At 43.3% G+C, this 16,087-nt stretch overlaps 2 protein-coding genes across 2 annotated transcripts in view; one reads left to right on the top strand and one right to left on the bottom strand.

Annotated features, from left to right (window-relative positions):
• Window positions 1-2,379: 2,379 nt before the first annotated feature.
• On the top strand, window positions 2,380-11,365 carry AHSA2 (AHA1, activator of heat shock 90kDa protein ATPase homolog 2 (yeast)). The gene is given in 6 exon segments (XM_006878418.1): window positions 2,380-2,479; window positions 4,599-4,649; window positions 6,908-6,994; window positions 8,414-8,523; window positions 9,566-9,647; window positions 11,196-11,365. Coding segments are annotated over 6 exon segments (600 nt in total).
• Window positions 11,366-11,986: 621 nt separating this feature from the next.
• USP34 (ubiquitin specific peptidase 34) overlaps window positions 11,987-16,087 on the bottom strand; it is a 307,094-nt gene continuing 302,993 nt past the window's right edge. Inside the window, 4 exon segments of the mRNA XM_006862984.1 lie at window positions 11,987-13,240; window positions 13,518-13,677; window positions 14,330-14,473; window positions 14,570-14,710. Of these exon segments, the coding sequence (XP_006863046.1) occupies window positions 12,633-13,240; window positions 13,518-13,677; window positions 14,330-14,473; window positions 14,570-14,710 (1,053 nt within the window). The 3' untranslated portion in view covers window positions 11,987-12,632.

The raw sequence follows: 16,087 nt of genomic DNA, 5'->3' as shown, positions 1-16,087 counted from the left end.
GGCAGCCCATGGCACTTTCAATATTCTCCTCCAACACCATAACTCAAAAGTATAAATTCTTTTCCCATCTTCCCTATTTACCGTCCAGTTTACGCACGCATAAAGAGGAAGACCCCCAATGAGATGGATTGGCCAAGTAGCAGCATCGATGGACTCAAGCGTGGCAACAGTAGTGAGGTTGGCCCAGGATCCGGCAGGCTTTCGTTCTGCTGTGCATAGGGTCACTATGAGTCGGTATGGACTCGATGGCACCTGACAACAACAACAGTGAATGGAGACTCAGCACACCAGAACAAAACCCTGATCCGTGCTCCTCTCCATGGTCACAATTGTTACGTTTGAACCCATTGCTGCTGCCACTGATCTTCCTGGTTTTCACTGACCCTCTGTTTCACTGAGCATAATGTCCTTCTCCAGGGACTGGTCCCTTCGGATAACATGTCCAACGTATGTGAGATGAAGTTTTGCCATCCTCGCTTCTAACCAGGGAACATATTATTGATGTGTGCTCTTGACTCAATTCTGACTCGCAGTGACTCGGTATAGGGTTTACAGAGTGATAGTTGTTGCTAAGTCCTGTGGAGCCAGTTCTGACTCCTAGCGACCCTGTGTAGAACCTCGTGGTGGAGTACTTAGCCTACAGCGACACACCAGGACAGTTAGTGGGTTTGATCTGCTGACTTTGTGGTAACCAGCCCTACAGTCACACCAGGGAGTAAAGTATCCCAAGGTATTCGATCAAACACTAATTTACATTTTGTTGTGAAGGTATTTTGTAAATGTGGTTAGCATCTACAGCAGGTGAATATCAGTAATGATGATTACCCAAGATAATGTGGGTAGAACTCACACAAGTTGAAAACTTTATGAGCAAATACTGAGTTCCTGGAGAAGAAGGAATTATCAAGACTGCAACCATCATCTGCTGTGAGAACGTTTCCAGGCTGCTGGTTTACCCCAGAGTTTATGGACTTGGCAGCCCCTACTTTCGCCTAAGCCTATTCCTTGGAGTAAATCGTGCCACTTAGGAAAACCATAGGGCACGGCATGAATTTCAAATGAAATGTATAAGGAGAACACGCACAGCTGGGACCATATCACACCGCGACTCCACTCGTTCTGACCTTAGAAGCTGGTAGTTCAAATGCATGCTCCTATCTAGAAGTCCTGGTGTGACGCTGTAGGGTAAACACTGGATTGCAAAATTGGCTTGAATTGCAAGGTCGGTAATTCAAATTCACCACCCACTCCTCGGAAACCCTATCCTGGGTCGCTATGAGTTGGAACCGACTGCATGGCTCTTAACAAATCAGGGGGTAGAGTGTGTGGGAACGAGTCCTGGTGTGACTGTGGGATAAGCACTAAAAAAGTGTAAAAACCTAGATGGAGAATATGATGAGCACTGGACTGCTAATCGCAAGGTCGGCGGTTCAAACACACCAGCTGCTCCTGGGAAACCCTGTAAAGGGTCGTTAACAACAGCATCCTCCAGCGTCCGCTGATTTCATGGACAACAATAGACACGTGTGTGGTAAGCTACGTGCCGAAACCTTTATCTCTATCCTCAGTACGGCTCTCAGTCATTCTACTTACCGCCCTGCTTACTAACACTTAAAAAAACAATTGCAGTAATAGCAGTGAATCTTTGACATGAGGCGGAAGAGAAATCGCAAAGAGTATGGGTCCAACACCCCATCTTCAGGACACACCCACTCACGATCCCCTCATTCTCCTCCTCATCCTGACCCCGCCTCCAGCCCTGCCTCCCCGGCCACTGGGTTCCAGGGCCCCGCTCCAGCCCCGCCCACGACCCCGCCTCCCAGACCGCCGAATTCCTGGGCTCGGCTCCTGTCCCCGCCTCCCCAGGTTTCGAGGCCCCGCCTCCCCAGGTGCCCTGCTCTCGAGCTCGTTTCCTAGCTTGCCTGAGCGGGACGCTGGTTTCTGGCAGCTTCTGGGCACTGGAACGCTCCAGTCTTAGGCTCCAAGGCCGGAAAAACCGGGCAGAGCCGCCTCACTGCAGCCCTTCAGTGTTCTTCGCAGACACCAGCGCGCGGTGTCCGCGCGGCCATGGCTAAATGGGGCCAGGGAGACCAGCGCTGGATCGTGGAGGAGCGGGAGGACAGCACCAACCGGAACAGCTAGCAATGGTACGGCGGGCGGGCGGACGGGCGGGCCTCCCGGGGTAACGTGATTGCGGGGCGCCTCTCGGGCCGCAGTGCTCTCTCGTGGGGGTGCGGGATGCACACGCCCCCCGTAGTTGCTTCATGAGGGACAGTTCTCAGTGTCAGGGCATGGAGGCCAGTGAGTCTGGAGACCCGGACCTGACGAGCACCGGCTCGCTGGGCTTTGACTCTTTGGAAATTGGGCTGGGCCCCATGAATGACTTACCTTTACACTCTGACAGTCTGTGGCCTTAAGGGTCTTCCCGCCCCTAGTTCACCCCCTTTCGTGCCTCTGGGAATTGAAAGGAAACGGGAAGGTGGGTGTGTATCTGTGTGTGTGCATTGATATGTAATGGAAAGGACAGGAATTTGGATCTCAGCTCTGCATTTGACTAGATGGCCTGTAGTAAGCCTTTCCTTGTCTGAGCAAGTTAAACCAAAACAAAAACAGTAGCGTGGATTCTGACTTTTGGGGACACGTGTGTCAGAGTAGAACTCTGCTCCATATGGTTTTCAGTGCCTGGTTTTTCCGAAGTAGAGTGCCAGGCTTTTCTTTCAAGACATCTCTGATTGGATATAATCCTTCCTTCAGTTACGACCTGCTCTGTTCATTGGTTGCATCACCCACGGACTCTTGGAGCAGGTTTCCACTGCCTCTCACATACAGGGTTTCAAGAAGTGATGCTCTGAGCCTCAGGGCTGTCCAGGTGATACTAAGGCAGGTCCCCAGGGCCCAGCAAAGCCAGCAGCCTGGAAAGGGACCCAGGCATGGTGAGTGGTGAATCTTTACTGGAGGAACATTAGCCTGGCGCTCAGAAGAGCTGAGCTCTACAGATACTTTATAGACTTCACTCAGCTCAGTCTGCACCTGTAAAATGGGAATGTTATTTGAGGAGATTGCTTGAGATACTATATATAGAGTAAGAGTAAATAAAAAGTATTGCTACTAGAATTTTAGTGGTTACGAATCGGGCTGTGAACCTTAAGGTTAGCGGTTCGAAACTACCAGCCGCTCCGCGGGAGAAAGATAAGGCTTTCTACTCCCGTAAAGATTTATACCCTCGGAAACCCTGTTACAGGGTCGCTATGGGTCGGAACCGACTCGATGACACTTAACAACAACAACAACTAGAATTTCAGTTCATACATGTTTATTCCAAACAAAATGTGTTTAAACATGTCTTTGAGACCAGTGGATGGCTGCAGACAAGATCTGTCACACACTTGTCTTAGTTATGCTCCCTTCAAAATTAAAAGGTCTGTTCCACGGGAGAAAGATGAGGCTTTCTGCTCCCGTGAAGATTTACAGCCTCGGAAACCCTGTACAGGATCGCTATGAGTCGGAACCGACTCTACGGCACATAACAAGTACAAACAGTGGCTTCCAAAGGGATCTGTTGGGTGGGTTCAGTTCAGTGCAGACATGTCAGCTCAGAAAGTTACGGCAGCTGGGGTTTTTTTTGTTTTTGTTTTTGTTTTGCAACTAAAGGGGTAGAGTTGATAGGTTTTCTTGAAGGACACAGGATGATCGTGGAGTCTTATAATGAAGAAGTTTTAAGAAAATTGAAAACCATTTTGGTGAGGAAAAGACCAGGAAAGTTGTTCTGAGGAATCCCCGCCCCCCAACACTACAGTGCCCCTGTTCATTCTTGGAGGGTGGCAAGGGCTGTCCTACAAGAATTTAATGAGAAACCTTATCCACCTACAGCCAGCCTCCTTCAGACTTCTTTTTGTTCTCGAAACTCAAAGAACATTTGAAGGGAACACAGTTTGCCTCCTTTGGGAATGCCAAAATTGACATTTTCATGAAGGGTAACTAGAAGAGAGCAGAATTCCTTGGCAAAGTGTTAAGAGAGCTGGGAACACTGCCTTCAGAAGTGTATAGACCTAGATTATGTTGAGAAACAGTAGCTTCATAGTTTTCTATTTCTGTTGCATGAAGATGGCAATGATTTTGTAGCAATACTTTTTGATTTACCCTTGTAATTGTGAAAATGCTTGATGACTTGTAGTGTCTTCATTAAATTGATTTCAGTTGTTACTACCTTTTCTTAACCACCCACGTTTTGCCCACCCATTTCCAATTGCTAGTCCACCTCTCTCTCCCTCACACTAGTATTTTCAAGGCAAAGTACTGTTTTACATAGTGGAGAATCTCTCAAGGAACTGCTCAGGGGAATCAAAGGTAGACAGTAGGTATGAGAAACATGTTTGGGGTGGCTGGTCTCATGAGGATACTTGAGAGGGATCAGGATGATCTAGGCTGGACTGGGTCACCAGGTGGAACACATGGATCCCAGCTGAGACTTCCAGTCATGACTTTGTCCTCTGGCCCCTGGTGGGACAGATCAGATTCCCGCCAGCTGGTCCAAGGGGAAGCTTCTGGTGGGCATCATTGTGGAAAATGAGTCCGGCCACTGCAAAATCAATGAGCAGGTAGAAGTGGAAACTTCTGCTGTGAATGGAATGTCAGAATGAGCTGGAAAGGTAATTGGTGCCTCAGATTGGGGATAGTTGGTGGAGGGCTGGAGGGTGTGGAGTCAATTCACTTATTCAGCAAATATATTTTAGACCTCGTGCTGTGGGCCAGGCACTGAGTAGCCCATGAGTTGGTGTTTGAAGTTCTAGAAAAAGGGGTGTGTGTCCTTGGCTCCTGAAGTGGAGGCTTCCCTTTCTCCCAGTGCACTCAGAGTGGTTCAGGGTCTTGCTCTCAAACAGAGCCTTTTCCACCAGGATGTGAACACTAGTGAGTCTCGAGTTACTGCCTGGAACACTCTCCCACTAAGGATCTCCCTTGCTTGTTCCTCCACCTCTTTAGATGCTTCATTCTTCTGAATAACGCTAATTTTCTCCATCCAATAAGCACTGCAGACCCCTGCCTCATACCATCTCCCTTTCTTTGCTTGATGTTCCCCCGAACACTAGCATCTGGTGTAGGGTATATCAGTTGTGGCTTATTGTCCTGCTACTTCCACTCCTCTGTTGGTGTGTGTCATCAAGTCGGTTTCCAATTCATTGTGACCCTATATAGGGTTTCCAAGGAGCAGCTGGTGAGTTACAGCTACTGAACTTGTGGTCTAGTGCTTTATCCTAGGGTGCTACACCAGGACTCCCATTCATTGCGCAGGGATTTTTTATTGTTAGCAACTTGAGATCCAATTCACATACCATGCAATTCACCCACTTAAAAGGCCCGGTGGTTTTTGGTATTTTCACAGAGTTTTACAATGATCACTGCAGTCAATTTGAGAACATTTTCATCACCCCATAGAAGCAATCCCACATCCTTCATCAGTATCCCTGAGCCTTTAACCCATGGCAGCCACTAACCTGCTTTTTTTGTCTGGATTTGCCTTTCATGGACATTTCCTATGAATGGAGTCATGGAATGTGGCATTCTCTGAGTGGCTTCTCTCAGTTAGCATAATGCTTTTAAGGTTCTTCCATGGTGTAGCATGTGTCAGAACTTTATTCTTTCTTCATGGCGGAACAATATGATATCGTAGACGCTACATTTTGTTTATTCATCAGATGCTGGACAATTGGGTTGTTTCCATTCTTTGGTCATTTAGGGCAGGGATTTTAACTAGTTTTGTATCTGGACTAAGGTCATTATCTGGACTGTTACATAAGTTTGTTGAATGAATGCATTACTCTCGTGGTACCTAGCTCCATGCAGAGAGTTTTACAGCTTTACAGAAATTACATGCGTGTTATATGCATTGTATAAAATTTTATTTATTATTTGGACAAACTGTGCAACCCCCTCAGGTATTAGTTTTGTGCTGTGCTCCTGTGCATTATGTGCTTGGGTGTACTACATGCAAAAGAATACAGCATGAGTGCCATAAATGCTTGTAGAAATTAGTGTATGGAGACAAAGGGGAAAAAGGAGATTAGAGGTGTGGTTCTGGAAGACTGTGTTGCTTTCACATTGGGCCTCAGCCCTAGCGGCTGTCTTGCCAGCTGAAGCCAGGCCCGAGGCAGGGGTGTTCAATATGCCTCCAAAGCAGGCCCACTGCTGCCTTCGAATAACGACTCTCAGCTGGAGTTTACCTTCAGTTACTCCCTTAGTGCTGATGAAGTCTGGCTCCTCATCCCCTCTGAAGGCTGGAGGAACCACATGGCCTGGCCTCGTGTCTCTTCCATCTTTTTTGGCCCACAACAGCAACCAGCTCTTCTGCAAGACGAGACCCAGACACTGTCAGGCAGTTCTTGAGGTACCTTGAGCAGACCTTGTGTTGGTCCCTCTAAATGTGAGGGACCCACTGGGGAGAAGGTAGTACTGGTCTCAAAAGGAACTTAACTTCATAGAATCCACAGGGAACATGCCCAAGCCCCAGGCCCCCTCTGCTCACTCTCTTCTCTTCCTGTCCTCTCCTCCCTTTTGTGACTTCTTTTCTCCTTGAAGGCTACCCTTTATTCTGTTTTGACCTGGTGAAGAATGCTAGAGGATTTGGAAAGAAACAGGGGTTGGAACTGACTGATGCCCCATCCTTCCCTAAGGGCTGACGTGGCTCCCAGATTGTGTTTGCAGTTACTTAAGGCTAGCTCCCGTCCGCCTGTCTTGTCTGCCTTCCTCTGATGTGGGTGAGGGAGCAGGGTAGCCTTCTGCACCTGTTTGGTGGTCCAGCCTGGGGTCACCTTGTCCCTGGGCCTGGTGGAGCTCTGTGAGGGAGAGTGGTTTGAGGTACTCCAGCTGTTGATATTTAATTGCAAAAACACCTCATTTTTGCTTGCTTTAGCTACCCTTAAGGAATCCAGTGTGAAACACTAGGGCTTGATTGAAATTCCCAATCTTTCAGAAGAAAAAGAAGTAGATGACACTGAGGTATCTGTTGGATACTTTTGTGTTTTTCTTTTTTTATTATTTTAATTTTTTTAACCAACCTTCTGCTATAGATGTTGGTCACCTGAAAAATGATTGATTAGACTGCGTGACTACCACTCCAGTGTGGTAGTTTTGATGAATGGTGGAGGGCCTGTTTGCTTTACTGTAGGCAGCAGTGTCGGGGTGGGGCTGTAAGACTGCAGCCCCCATCTCTGTGAAACAGTGAACCTGAGCTGTCTGTATTGTAAGCTGCCAGGCAGCATGCATGGCTTGGTGAATATTACTTTGTTTTCTCTGCATCTTTGCTGTTTCCCTTTAGTAGTGACAATTGTCCATATCTATCTTTGGTTATGTCTCCTGGTTTTCCATTAACACTTTCCTGTGGGTATATTGTTTGAGTCCCCTGGGTCTCTTGGGAGATAGAACTCCCCTGCATGGCCTCCAGTTCGAGCTCTTTTTAAAGCGGAAAGCTTGGTTCTGGGTGTGATACCCTTTGCTCAGCTATATTTCCATACAAGATAGTGTGCCAGAGCCTTTTCTTGTTATTGTTATATGTTATTGTTAAGTGCCATTGAGTTGGTTCTGATAGCAACGCTACATAGGATTTCCAAAGAGCAGCTGGTGGGTTTGAACCACTGACCTTGCAGTTAGCAGTCTAGTGCTTATACTATAGCACCACACCAGTACTCAAGTGGTTAGTGGCTACCATATTGGGCAGCATATTTATAGACCCTTATAAAGGCCATGGACCACATACTAACAAAATAATGAATGTACATCTACACACAGAATAATGCCTAGACACATGCATTGTTGGTTGGTTTTATGCCACGGAGTTAGTTCTGACTCATAGCGACCCTGTATAAGGTTTCTGAGACTATAAATCTTTATGGGAACAGAAAGCCTCATCTTTCTCCTGTGGAACAGCTGGTAGTTTCGAACTGCTGACCTTGTTGTTTGCAGCGCAACTCGTAACCATTACGCTATCAGAGCTCCTTATGTATATACATACACACACAAAATACTGCATCAGCCCCTACCCTAGTCAGTGGACCCCAGATTCAAAAAGCTTTACCAGTTAAGGGTCAATTCCAATTCATGGTGAGCCCATGTGTGCTTGAATAGAGCTACTCTGTAGGGTTTTAGTTGGCTGATTTTTCTGACATAGATCACCAAGCCTTTCTTCTGAGGTGTCCCTGGATGTAAACCTCCAATCTTTCAGTAAGTAGCTGATCACTTAACCATAGTGACTTCTTAAACACCCATCTGTCCCTTAAACTATGTATTAACTTTCCATCTCACATTTGCTGCTTCTCCATGCCCCACCATCACAATTCTCTCTCATCCTTAAGCCCCAATGATGTGAGAAAACATCAAACCAGATTTTTAGGTTTGTACATGAATTTTTCTGATTTGTACATGAACATGAGTGAAAAGAAAGGCGATGGGGCTATACTGAAGGATCTTAGGAAAGCTCCAGGCCCCACCAAGGTCAGGGAGGCCCTTGGAGATTACCTGAAGGCACTAAGAGTGGTACAGAAGGCATCCCTTGTGAACCAGAGGGTCCCTTTTCTGTTTACCTAAGTTATCCTCTACACTGTGGTCCACACCCTCAAGTTCGGCTGATGTCTAAGATGCCAGGATAAACTGTAGTGTAGGAGTCGAGAGCTAGTCACGGATGAGACCATTAGTGATTCTCTGTATTGTACACAGCATGAATCATTTTGACTACATAGTTGTTAATAGTAAGTTTTTTGGGATGATTCCTATTGTTGGTTGTGTAATTACTTGTTTAAATGTGTGTCCTCACTGAGGACATGGACAGTGTCTCATTTCACTGTTGTATCTCTGGCATGTAGCACAATGCCTGGTACCTAGTAGGTGCTAAATAAACGTAATGCTGAATGAATGAAAGTGGTTATGGGGGAGATGTACCCTAATCCCTACACTGCCTATAAGTGAGGTTACTGTCTCATACCCCAAATAAGAGAAGTGCCTACGAGGCACAATAGCCAGCAGGGATTGCCTCTGTGCACATCCTCGTTGGTCTCTGTTAGTGCTGAGTGTCTGGGTGTTTGAATAGAGGAGTGTGGGCTTGCCCCTCTCCCTCAAGACCATATATGTGGATGGCTTCCAGGTGGAAAGCTGTGAGGTGAAACAGTGAGAAGTCGCTTAATTTTAAAAGGAAAAGGTAGCAAAACCATTAGTTGTTAATCATATAAAACTTAACTGTTAGGAAAAGGACATTAATAATTTTTTGTTATTTTATTGAAAACTTGATAAAAGCAAGACGTTTGAAAAAAGAATCAATTTGCTACTTTTGGAACTCAGATTGTTAATCATAGGTAGGAAATTTTATTTTTATTTGGCATTTCAGCTATGTATAGGTGTACAATTCAGTGACATTAAATTCACCATGTTGAGCAACAATTACCAGGAGTTTTTCTGCATTGAAAATGGAATGGTCTTGAAATTCTCAAGATACTACTGTAATTTTTAAATTACAGTATTTAAATAGCACTGCTTTTTGTGCTGAAAAGAATTGTATTAAAGCCATTTCCTACGTTTCTTTGTAGAATTTACAATGAGAATGATTTTACCAACGAAAACTATTGCAACTGAGGAACTGACTGTTAAAAGCAAACTGAGTGAGGGTACCTTGCTGAAGGGGTAAAATGCACTACCCCAGTAAAAAGCTGCTAGTGTGGTCCTGTGGGTTAATGCACTCAACCACTAGGTTGGTTTGAACCACATGATTGCTGGTTCAAGCTCAGCAGCCGCTCAGAGACAGCACATAACAACAACAAATAGAATGCTACAAAATTCAAAGCAGCCTTTTGATGATGGGGAAGTATAAAGGAGTGAGAAGGGGTACCTAATTTATCCTTTCATCCCTTTTGAGCCAGTAAGATCTGACATTTTGCTCTGCAACTTTCATTCCTGATGGAAGGCAGTGTATGAACAGGCTGTTGGGTAAGATAAATACCGAATTCAAAGCAGTGTTCCTAATAGGTAACATATTACAAACCCAGGTGCCTTTGAGGCTTACAGTCCACAATGGGAGAGCCTTCTTCCCTGACTATGGTGGAAAGGCTTTACATACTAATTTTGTTATCTAAGCAAGAGGGGAGTTTGCTGTTGTCTTTTACCTACTTCTGTTTATGTCCTCTGGGCCACAGTTGCCAAGTGTTCAGCTAGGACAGGATCAGGGATCACCACCATGGCTGCACATGGCAGAGCTGTTTGACATGACTGCCATCTGTACAGCACATTCCTGTTAAAAGACCTGAGTAACTCCAGAGCTGGGGCCTACAGTGCTGACAGTGGGAGAAAATGGACCATTCAGAACTGAAACTTGGTCTTCTCTTTCTTATAGGCTGTATTTTCTGAAATGGTGATGCTGGAAAATTGGTGTGATTTGAGGGGGAGAAATGGGCATTTCAAATTGAACATACCAGTGGCTACATTTAGGGGATAATGTTCTTTCCTTGGGGAGAGAAAGCTCTTTTATTTTATTTCACACAGCTACATATTCAGGATTAAGAAAACAAAAACAAACCACAGTAATTATTTTATTACATATTTCACATTTATATTAAGGTGATAAAATGTGCTGGAATAACACATACTATTTTATTTGGTTAGTTGGTACAAAATTCATCTAAGTGTCTTGCCGTATTAGAAGCTGTGAAATGGGAGGCAAATTTCTAATTTTGATGGGACTATCACTGGTGAATTAAGATGAGGCCTTTGTTCCACAACAATTCTACAAATGCTTTTGATTTTCTTAAGACACAACTATAAATCCCTTTCACTCCTTGATCTAGAAATTTCAGGTTTTACATACTTGAAAGCTAGTTCTGCCGCTGAAACCACTAGGATCTACACTGGTGAATCTTTGATAACAGCAGCTTTCTGCTCTGGTTATCACTGTTTCTCCTCCAAACTGAGGGGACACTTGGACAGTAGAAGTGATAACCATGACCGGGAAGACAGGACTTTATGTTGTCATTGATTCTTTCAGTGTTAAGGGGCTTTCATGAAAGTATTTTGTTTTTTATGTGTTTGACTGTTAAGATGTTTTCGGTGGAATTTTCCATTATCAGTTAATAAAAAGATCGTCATGAAATACCCACATTGGCTTTTATCCCCCCACCATAAAAAGAAATAGAACTATATGGACAATTTTATTTTTCTTCCAGAACACTGTGCAGCAGGTGAAATGATTCTGTGCCGTACCCATGGGCAAGTGAAATCGCAATTGGACTGTACGGGAGTTCCAGTTTCTACTGTAAAGATGAAATTCTGTGGGCAGAAGCAGTATTTTGAAGAAACACGTTTTACTGCAGATGACCACCCGAAAGTAGAATAAGCTAAGTAAGATTTTTTAAGAGTATTACTTTTTTAAGCAGAAAAATGTCATGTTTACTGTTTCCCTATCCTTCCTTTTAAAACAGAAAACAAATCCTCAAGTTAGTATGGAATGACAACAAAGCACCCAACATTAGGTATTATTCTCACCTGATGGGCCTCTGGAAATAGATCGAGTTCCTCAGTGCAGGCAGCCATAGTTTCCCAAGCTCTTGGTGTTAAATGCTGTCAAGTTGGTTCCGACTCACAGCGATCCTGTATAGGATTTTTGAGGAGCAGCTGGTGAGTTTGAACCACTGACCTTGGAGGCCAGTGCTTGGTTATCCTAGAGCTTCAAACCAGGACTCTCAATCTATAGACTGTGTTTTATAGCAAGCTTACCGTAGGGTAAGCACTGGACTGCTAACCACAAGAAGTGATTCAAACCCATCAGTTAGCTGCTCCTTGGAAAAACCCTATAAAGTTCACCATGAGCCAGTGAACAGTGGCATGTTGAAGTGATGGTGTTGGGTTGACACATTTTGGGATGGAGAGGACTGAGAACCGGCTCCTTTGTGAACTGTATTAAGTGTTCCCCGCCCATGTTCATTTCTTTCATCTGAGAAGACTGAAGCAACGTATGTAAACAAATGAAAAGTCATCACAATCAGTTTAATTAAGTGCACAGAATAGCAATCAGTCATGTCAATAAAAATAAAACAATTATTTTTACATCAAGTGTGCTTTATTTCCTCCACAGGTATTCTGTTAAATAAAGCACCATTTATATACTGCCAGGCCACAGCTAAAGAGGATTCTTTACAGAATCAAATTTCTTGTGGTTGTTCCGTATACAAGTAAACTTAATTTTGATAATAAGAACCACAGCGATTGGAGGCAATCTGCCTCTATTATAAGGTACAAAACTGGCACAGAGGACACCATATTATACACAGTAAAAATGCTGTAAGTTTAAATTACATTGTACAGGGCCAGGGCACCCTGTTCCTCCCAGACAGCCATATTAAATGAAAGCCACTACAGTGAACTCTTAATTACATAAAACATATCCGTTATCTGATTGCCCTTTAGAAAGTGTACTGAAGATGCAAATTTTTTCATCTGGAGTTCTGCCTGACCAAGAATTAAGCCTATAAATCTATCTTGCCATTCAAGCAGAGAGCACTGGACAAACTGAAGCACAAAACAGAAAGAAGCAAAACTTATACAAACAGCATTGGGGAAGGGGCAGGGAAAGGGGCTTAAAAGTAGACATGCTACATCTAATGTCAAGAAGCAGCTTGGTTTCCTTTGCCAGATATCCTTGTGACCACATGGATGGTAGATTCAATGGTCCTACACAGGGTATCTAAAATGTCGTGTTGCTGCATGTGACTCAAGAGTCCTCTGGAATGGCCACAACTGAGTGATAGAGCAGCCTCAGGGTCCTGGGAGGGCAAAGCTTGCCCATCACAGCTTCTCAAGTCAGCTAAGTCAGACAGAACTGCAGAGATGGAAGTAGAAGGGAACTCAGGTTCTTCCTCTGCTAGATTAGAATCCTTGGAACAGTGGAGGTCTTTAAATTCTTTACAGTCTTCAAATCTACCATTGTTGGACTGTTCTTCTGAATGTTGTGACCTGATATTTGACATGTCTTCTGAAAACGAAGATGGAACCTCCATTCGGTATTCTTTAACAGAACTGTTTTCAGGGGAAGGAAGATCTTGTTCGGTTCCTGGGTCAATAATTGAAGAGTCTCTTGTCTCATTGTCTGAAGTGCTCGTTGGGGTCAGGACTTCCCTTGTTTCTGCTTTCAGGTCGCTCATGCAGCTGTCTATAGTGTGCTCCTCATCGCTGCTAACACGCCTTCTTTTAACGGGAGTTGCCCCTTCGTCATCTGTGAACACAAACGTTCAAACTGAAACAACTCAAAGAGGTTGGTCATTTAGATTAGATATGGGGGGTAAGTTGTGAGACAACTTCCTTTCTATGGAGGAGGCTTGAAAAAGTTTACGGAAAATGCAATTATAGGACGATGGGATTTCCCCAGTGACTTTTTGAAGCCCTCTTCTATTTAGGAGGCTTAGGTGAACATACACCTATTGCAGTTGGTTATACTGTGTTCCTCCTTCTCTTCCCCAACTCTACAGGTAACATTAGTCTATAAAACTAACCTTTAGTTTTTCTTTCTTTGGCTTCTTGCTCTTGGAGTGAGTTTCTCTGTTGTAGACAAGTCCTACATTTGCTTAAGAGCTCTTGCAGAGTTGGAATTAGAGCTGGGTTTAATTGTTTGGGAGTGTGTACCGACAGGAGCAAAGCAAGTGCCCGCAAGTCCTACAGAAAAGCCAAATAAGAGCATTTCAATTCTAGAGCCAACACGTGGACACAAATTATTTACAGTTAAACCAGAGAGCCAGTGCCTTATGTGATACACCACTGTATTTCATTGACTTTAACTCATTAATACCATGACTTAATACTATTTTACGCATCACGACTGAAGATCTAGATTTCTAAAAGTAGAAAAAATTTTTAACTTACTAGAATTTCAAAATCAAACTTTGCATGACCCATGAAAAAGTTTTTGTGTCTTATTCACCCAGAAATCAGTGTGGTAGGTGTTACAGAGTTAGGCCTTTCTCATTAAGCTGTGTAATGTGTTCTGGCATGTCAGTATTTGGGAGGTGAATGATGTTTATGATCTCAAGTAAGGGTAAAGGGAATGTTTTCTCAGTAGTCCTACTGCCTGCCCTTAGCATTCCATACCAGTAGCTCATGTCTTCCTATAGGTTCCACATAGTCATTGTGCTACCCAGATACAAGGCACAATGAATACAAGTTCAAAATTGGGTTAGCTTTTTCATCATATGTGATTTTTAAGGTTTCGATAGTAAGTTAAAGTTATGTCAGTAAAATCATGCCAAGTAAGACTAGATCTTAAAGGCAGGTTGTGAAGTATTACCAACTTCCTTGGTACAGTTCTTACCCCATTTAAAGAAGCACTTGCTTTGGAAATTTCAACTCGATTGGTGAAATCAGATTGTAGGTTCTGATACTGATTTATCAAGTTTGTAATAAGGGTACTGATCAAATTGGCACAGTTTGCTTCAGAAAACACTTGACCTTGAACCTGAAAAACAAGATTAAACAACAAAAAAAATTTCCTAAAGACCAACACAATGAAAACACCATCATTAACTTACTGAGTTTCCAAAGTACTACATACCTTTAGAAGAAAATGTGTCATGAATGTGTAGACAATGTTGTTGTTTAGAAAAGTTCTTTCATCCATTAGGATACATTTAATATATTCTGCGAAAACTGGATCTTCACACAAAAGCTTGATGCAGTTTTTTGACATAGCAGACTAGAGTGGGAAGAAGAAGCACTCATGGTTGAACACTGGAATAACTGGAAACCTGAAACGAATTTCCTAAGATAGCCAAAGTCAGTCCTGTAAGTCCTCTCTGACAAGTCACTTTTACTCAGTTATTGCTGCTGTCCTAATAAAGCATTAATGATGCTGAGAGGAAGAGACTTGTAAAAAGTCTGAATGGCTAAACTGCTAGCAAAGAAACACAACTTGATTATCTTACACAAAGAGGTAATAAGGACCGGACAAATAAGACTAACAGTTACATGAAAATGTCATCAAAGGACCAATTAATGAATAATCAATTAAAAGGCTATAAACGTTATGTGGAATAAAGTTTTCAGAATTAAGTACTTTTCCCCTCCATAAATATTGCAAACAAAACCTAGCAAATCTTTTTCTAATTATCTCATATAGAGAATTCGTGGTTCCTATTATAACAAGCATTTTACTAAAATTTGGTTTTCCTAGTTTCAAATGGTCATGGCTCTTAAACACAAGTAGTATGTCTTTAAGCAGATCTACTCCTTGGATTGTATCTGTGGTTTAATCACAGATCATTTATATGGCAAATGGGTACCTGTTGGATGATAGAATACATGTCTATGTGTTTTAGTAGAGTAAGAAACTGTGGTAAGTTAACTGCCTGACATCATCCGAGATACCAACTAAGCCCCAGGTCTTGAGGTCCTCAGGGTATGACTGTCTGCCTATTTTCTCAGTCTCAACCTCCTTGTCTGATTTTGGGGGACATTTTTGGGAATCAAGAATCCTGTGGAAAAAAACACCAAAACAAAGCAAAAGGAATAGAGAAGCATGTAGAAGCAGACACAAGATAGGCAAGGACAGCCATTCCCTGAGTTAGGAATAAGATCCCTTCCTGTGTCTAAGTCAATTTTGTAGGTAAGGAGAAAGCTGCATATAGTTCTTAAAGTTAACACTACAGAATAAGCACTGGACTACTAACCACAAGGTCAGCAGGTAAGGGGAGAAACATGAGTCTGTCTGCTCTGGTAATGTTTTAAAAGTCTTGAAAATCTTCCATAGGGTCGCATCGCTATGAGTTGAAAGTGACTCAGTTTTACAGTGGCTTCAGGATTAGTTTTACTACAAAAATAAAGCCCTCATCCACTTATTTATAAAAGCTGTATGTGCAGCAAGTGAATGTGATGAAGGATTTGTTGCGTGTAAGGGTTGGTTCAACTGTTTGAGAGAGTGAGGGCCATTTTAAACAATATTAAAGGGCAAGTACAAGTTGTCCGTTGGATGTTTGTAACCGGCAAAGGAAGAGCATAAACCCAAAAAATTAAATAACTAAATCAATACAAAGAAAAAGAATAGCGGTGGGGGTGGGGTAACAGAACTGTTCCA

The sequence above is a fragment of the Chrysochloris asiatica genome, unplaced genomic scaffold (genome assembly GCF_000296735.1).
Source record: "Chrysochloris asiatica unplaced genomic scaffold, ChrAsi1.0 scaffold00052, whole genome shotgun sequence".
NCBI classification, from domain to species: Eukaryota; Metazoa; Chordata; class Mammalia; order Afrosoricida; family Chrysochloridae; genus Chrysochloris; species Chrysochloris asiatica.
This window is presented reverse-complemented; position numbering and strand designations above follow the sequence as displayed.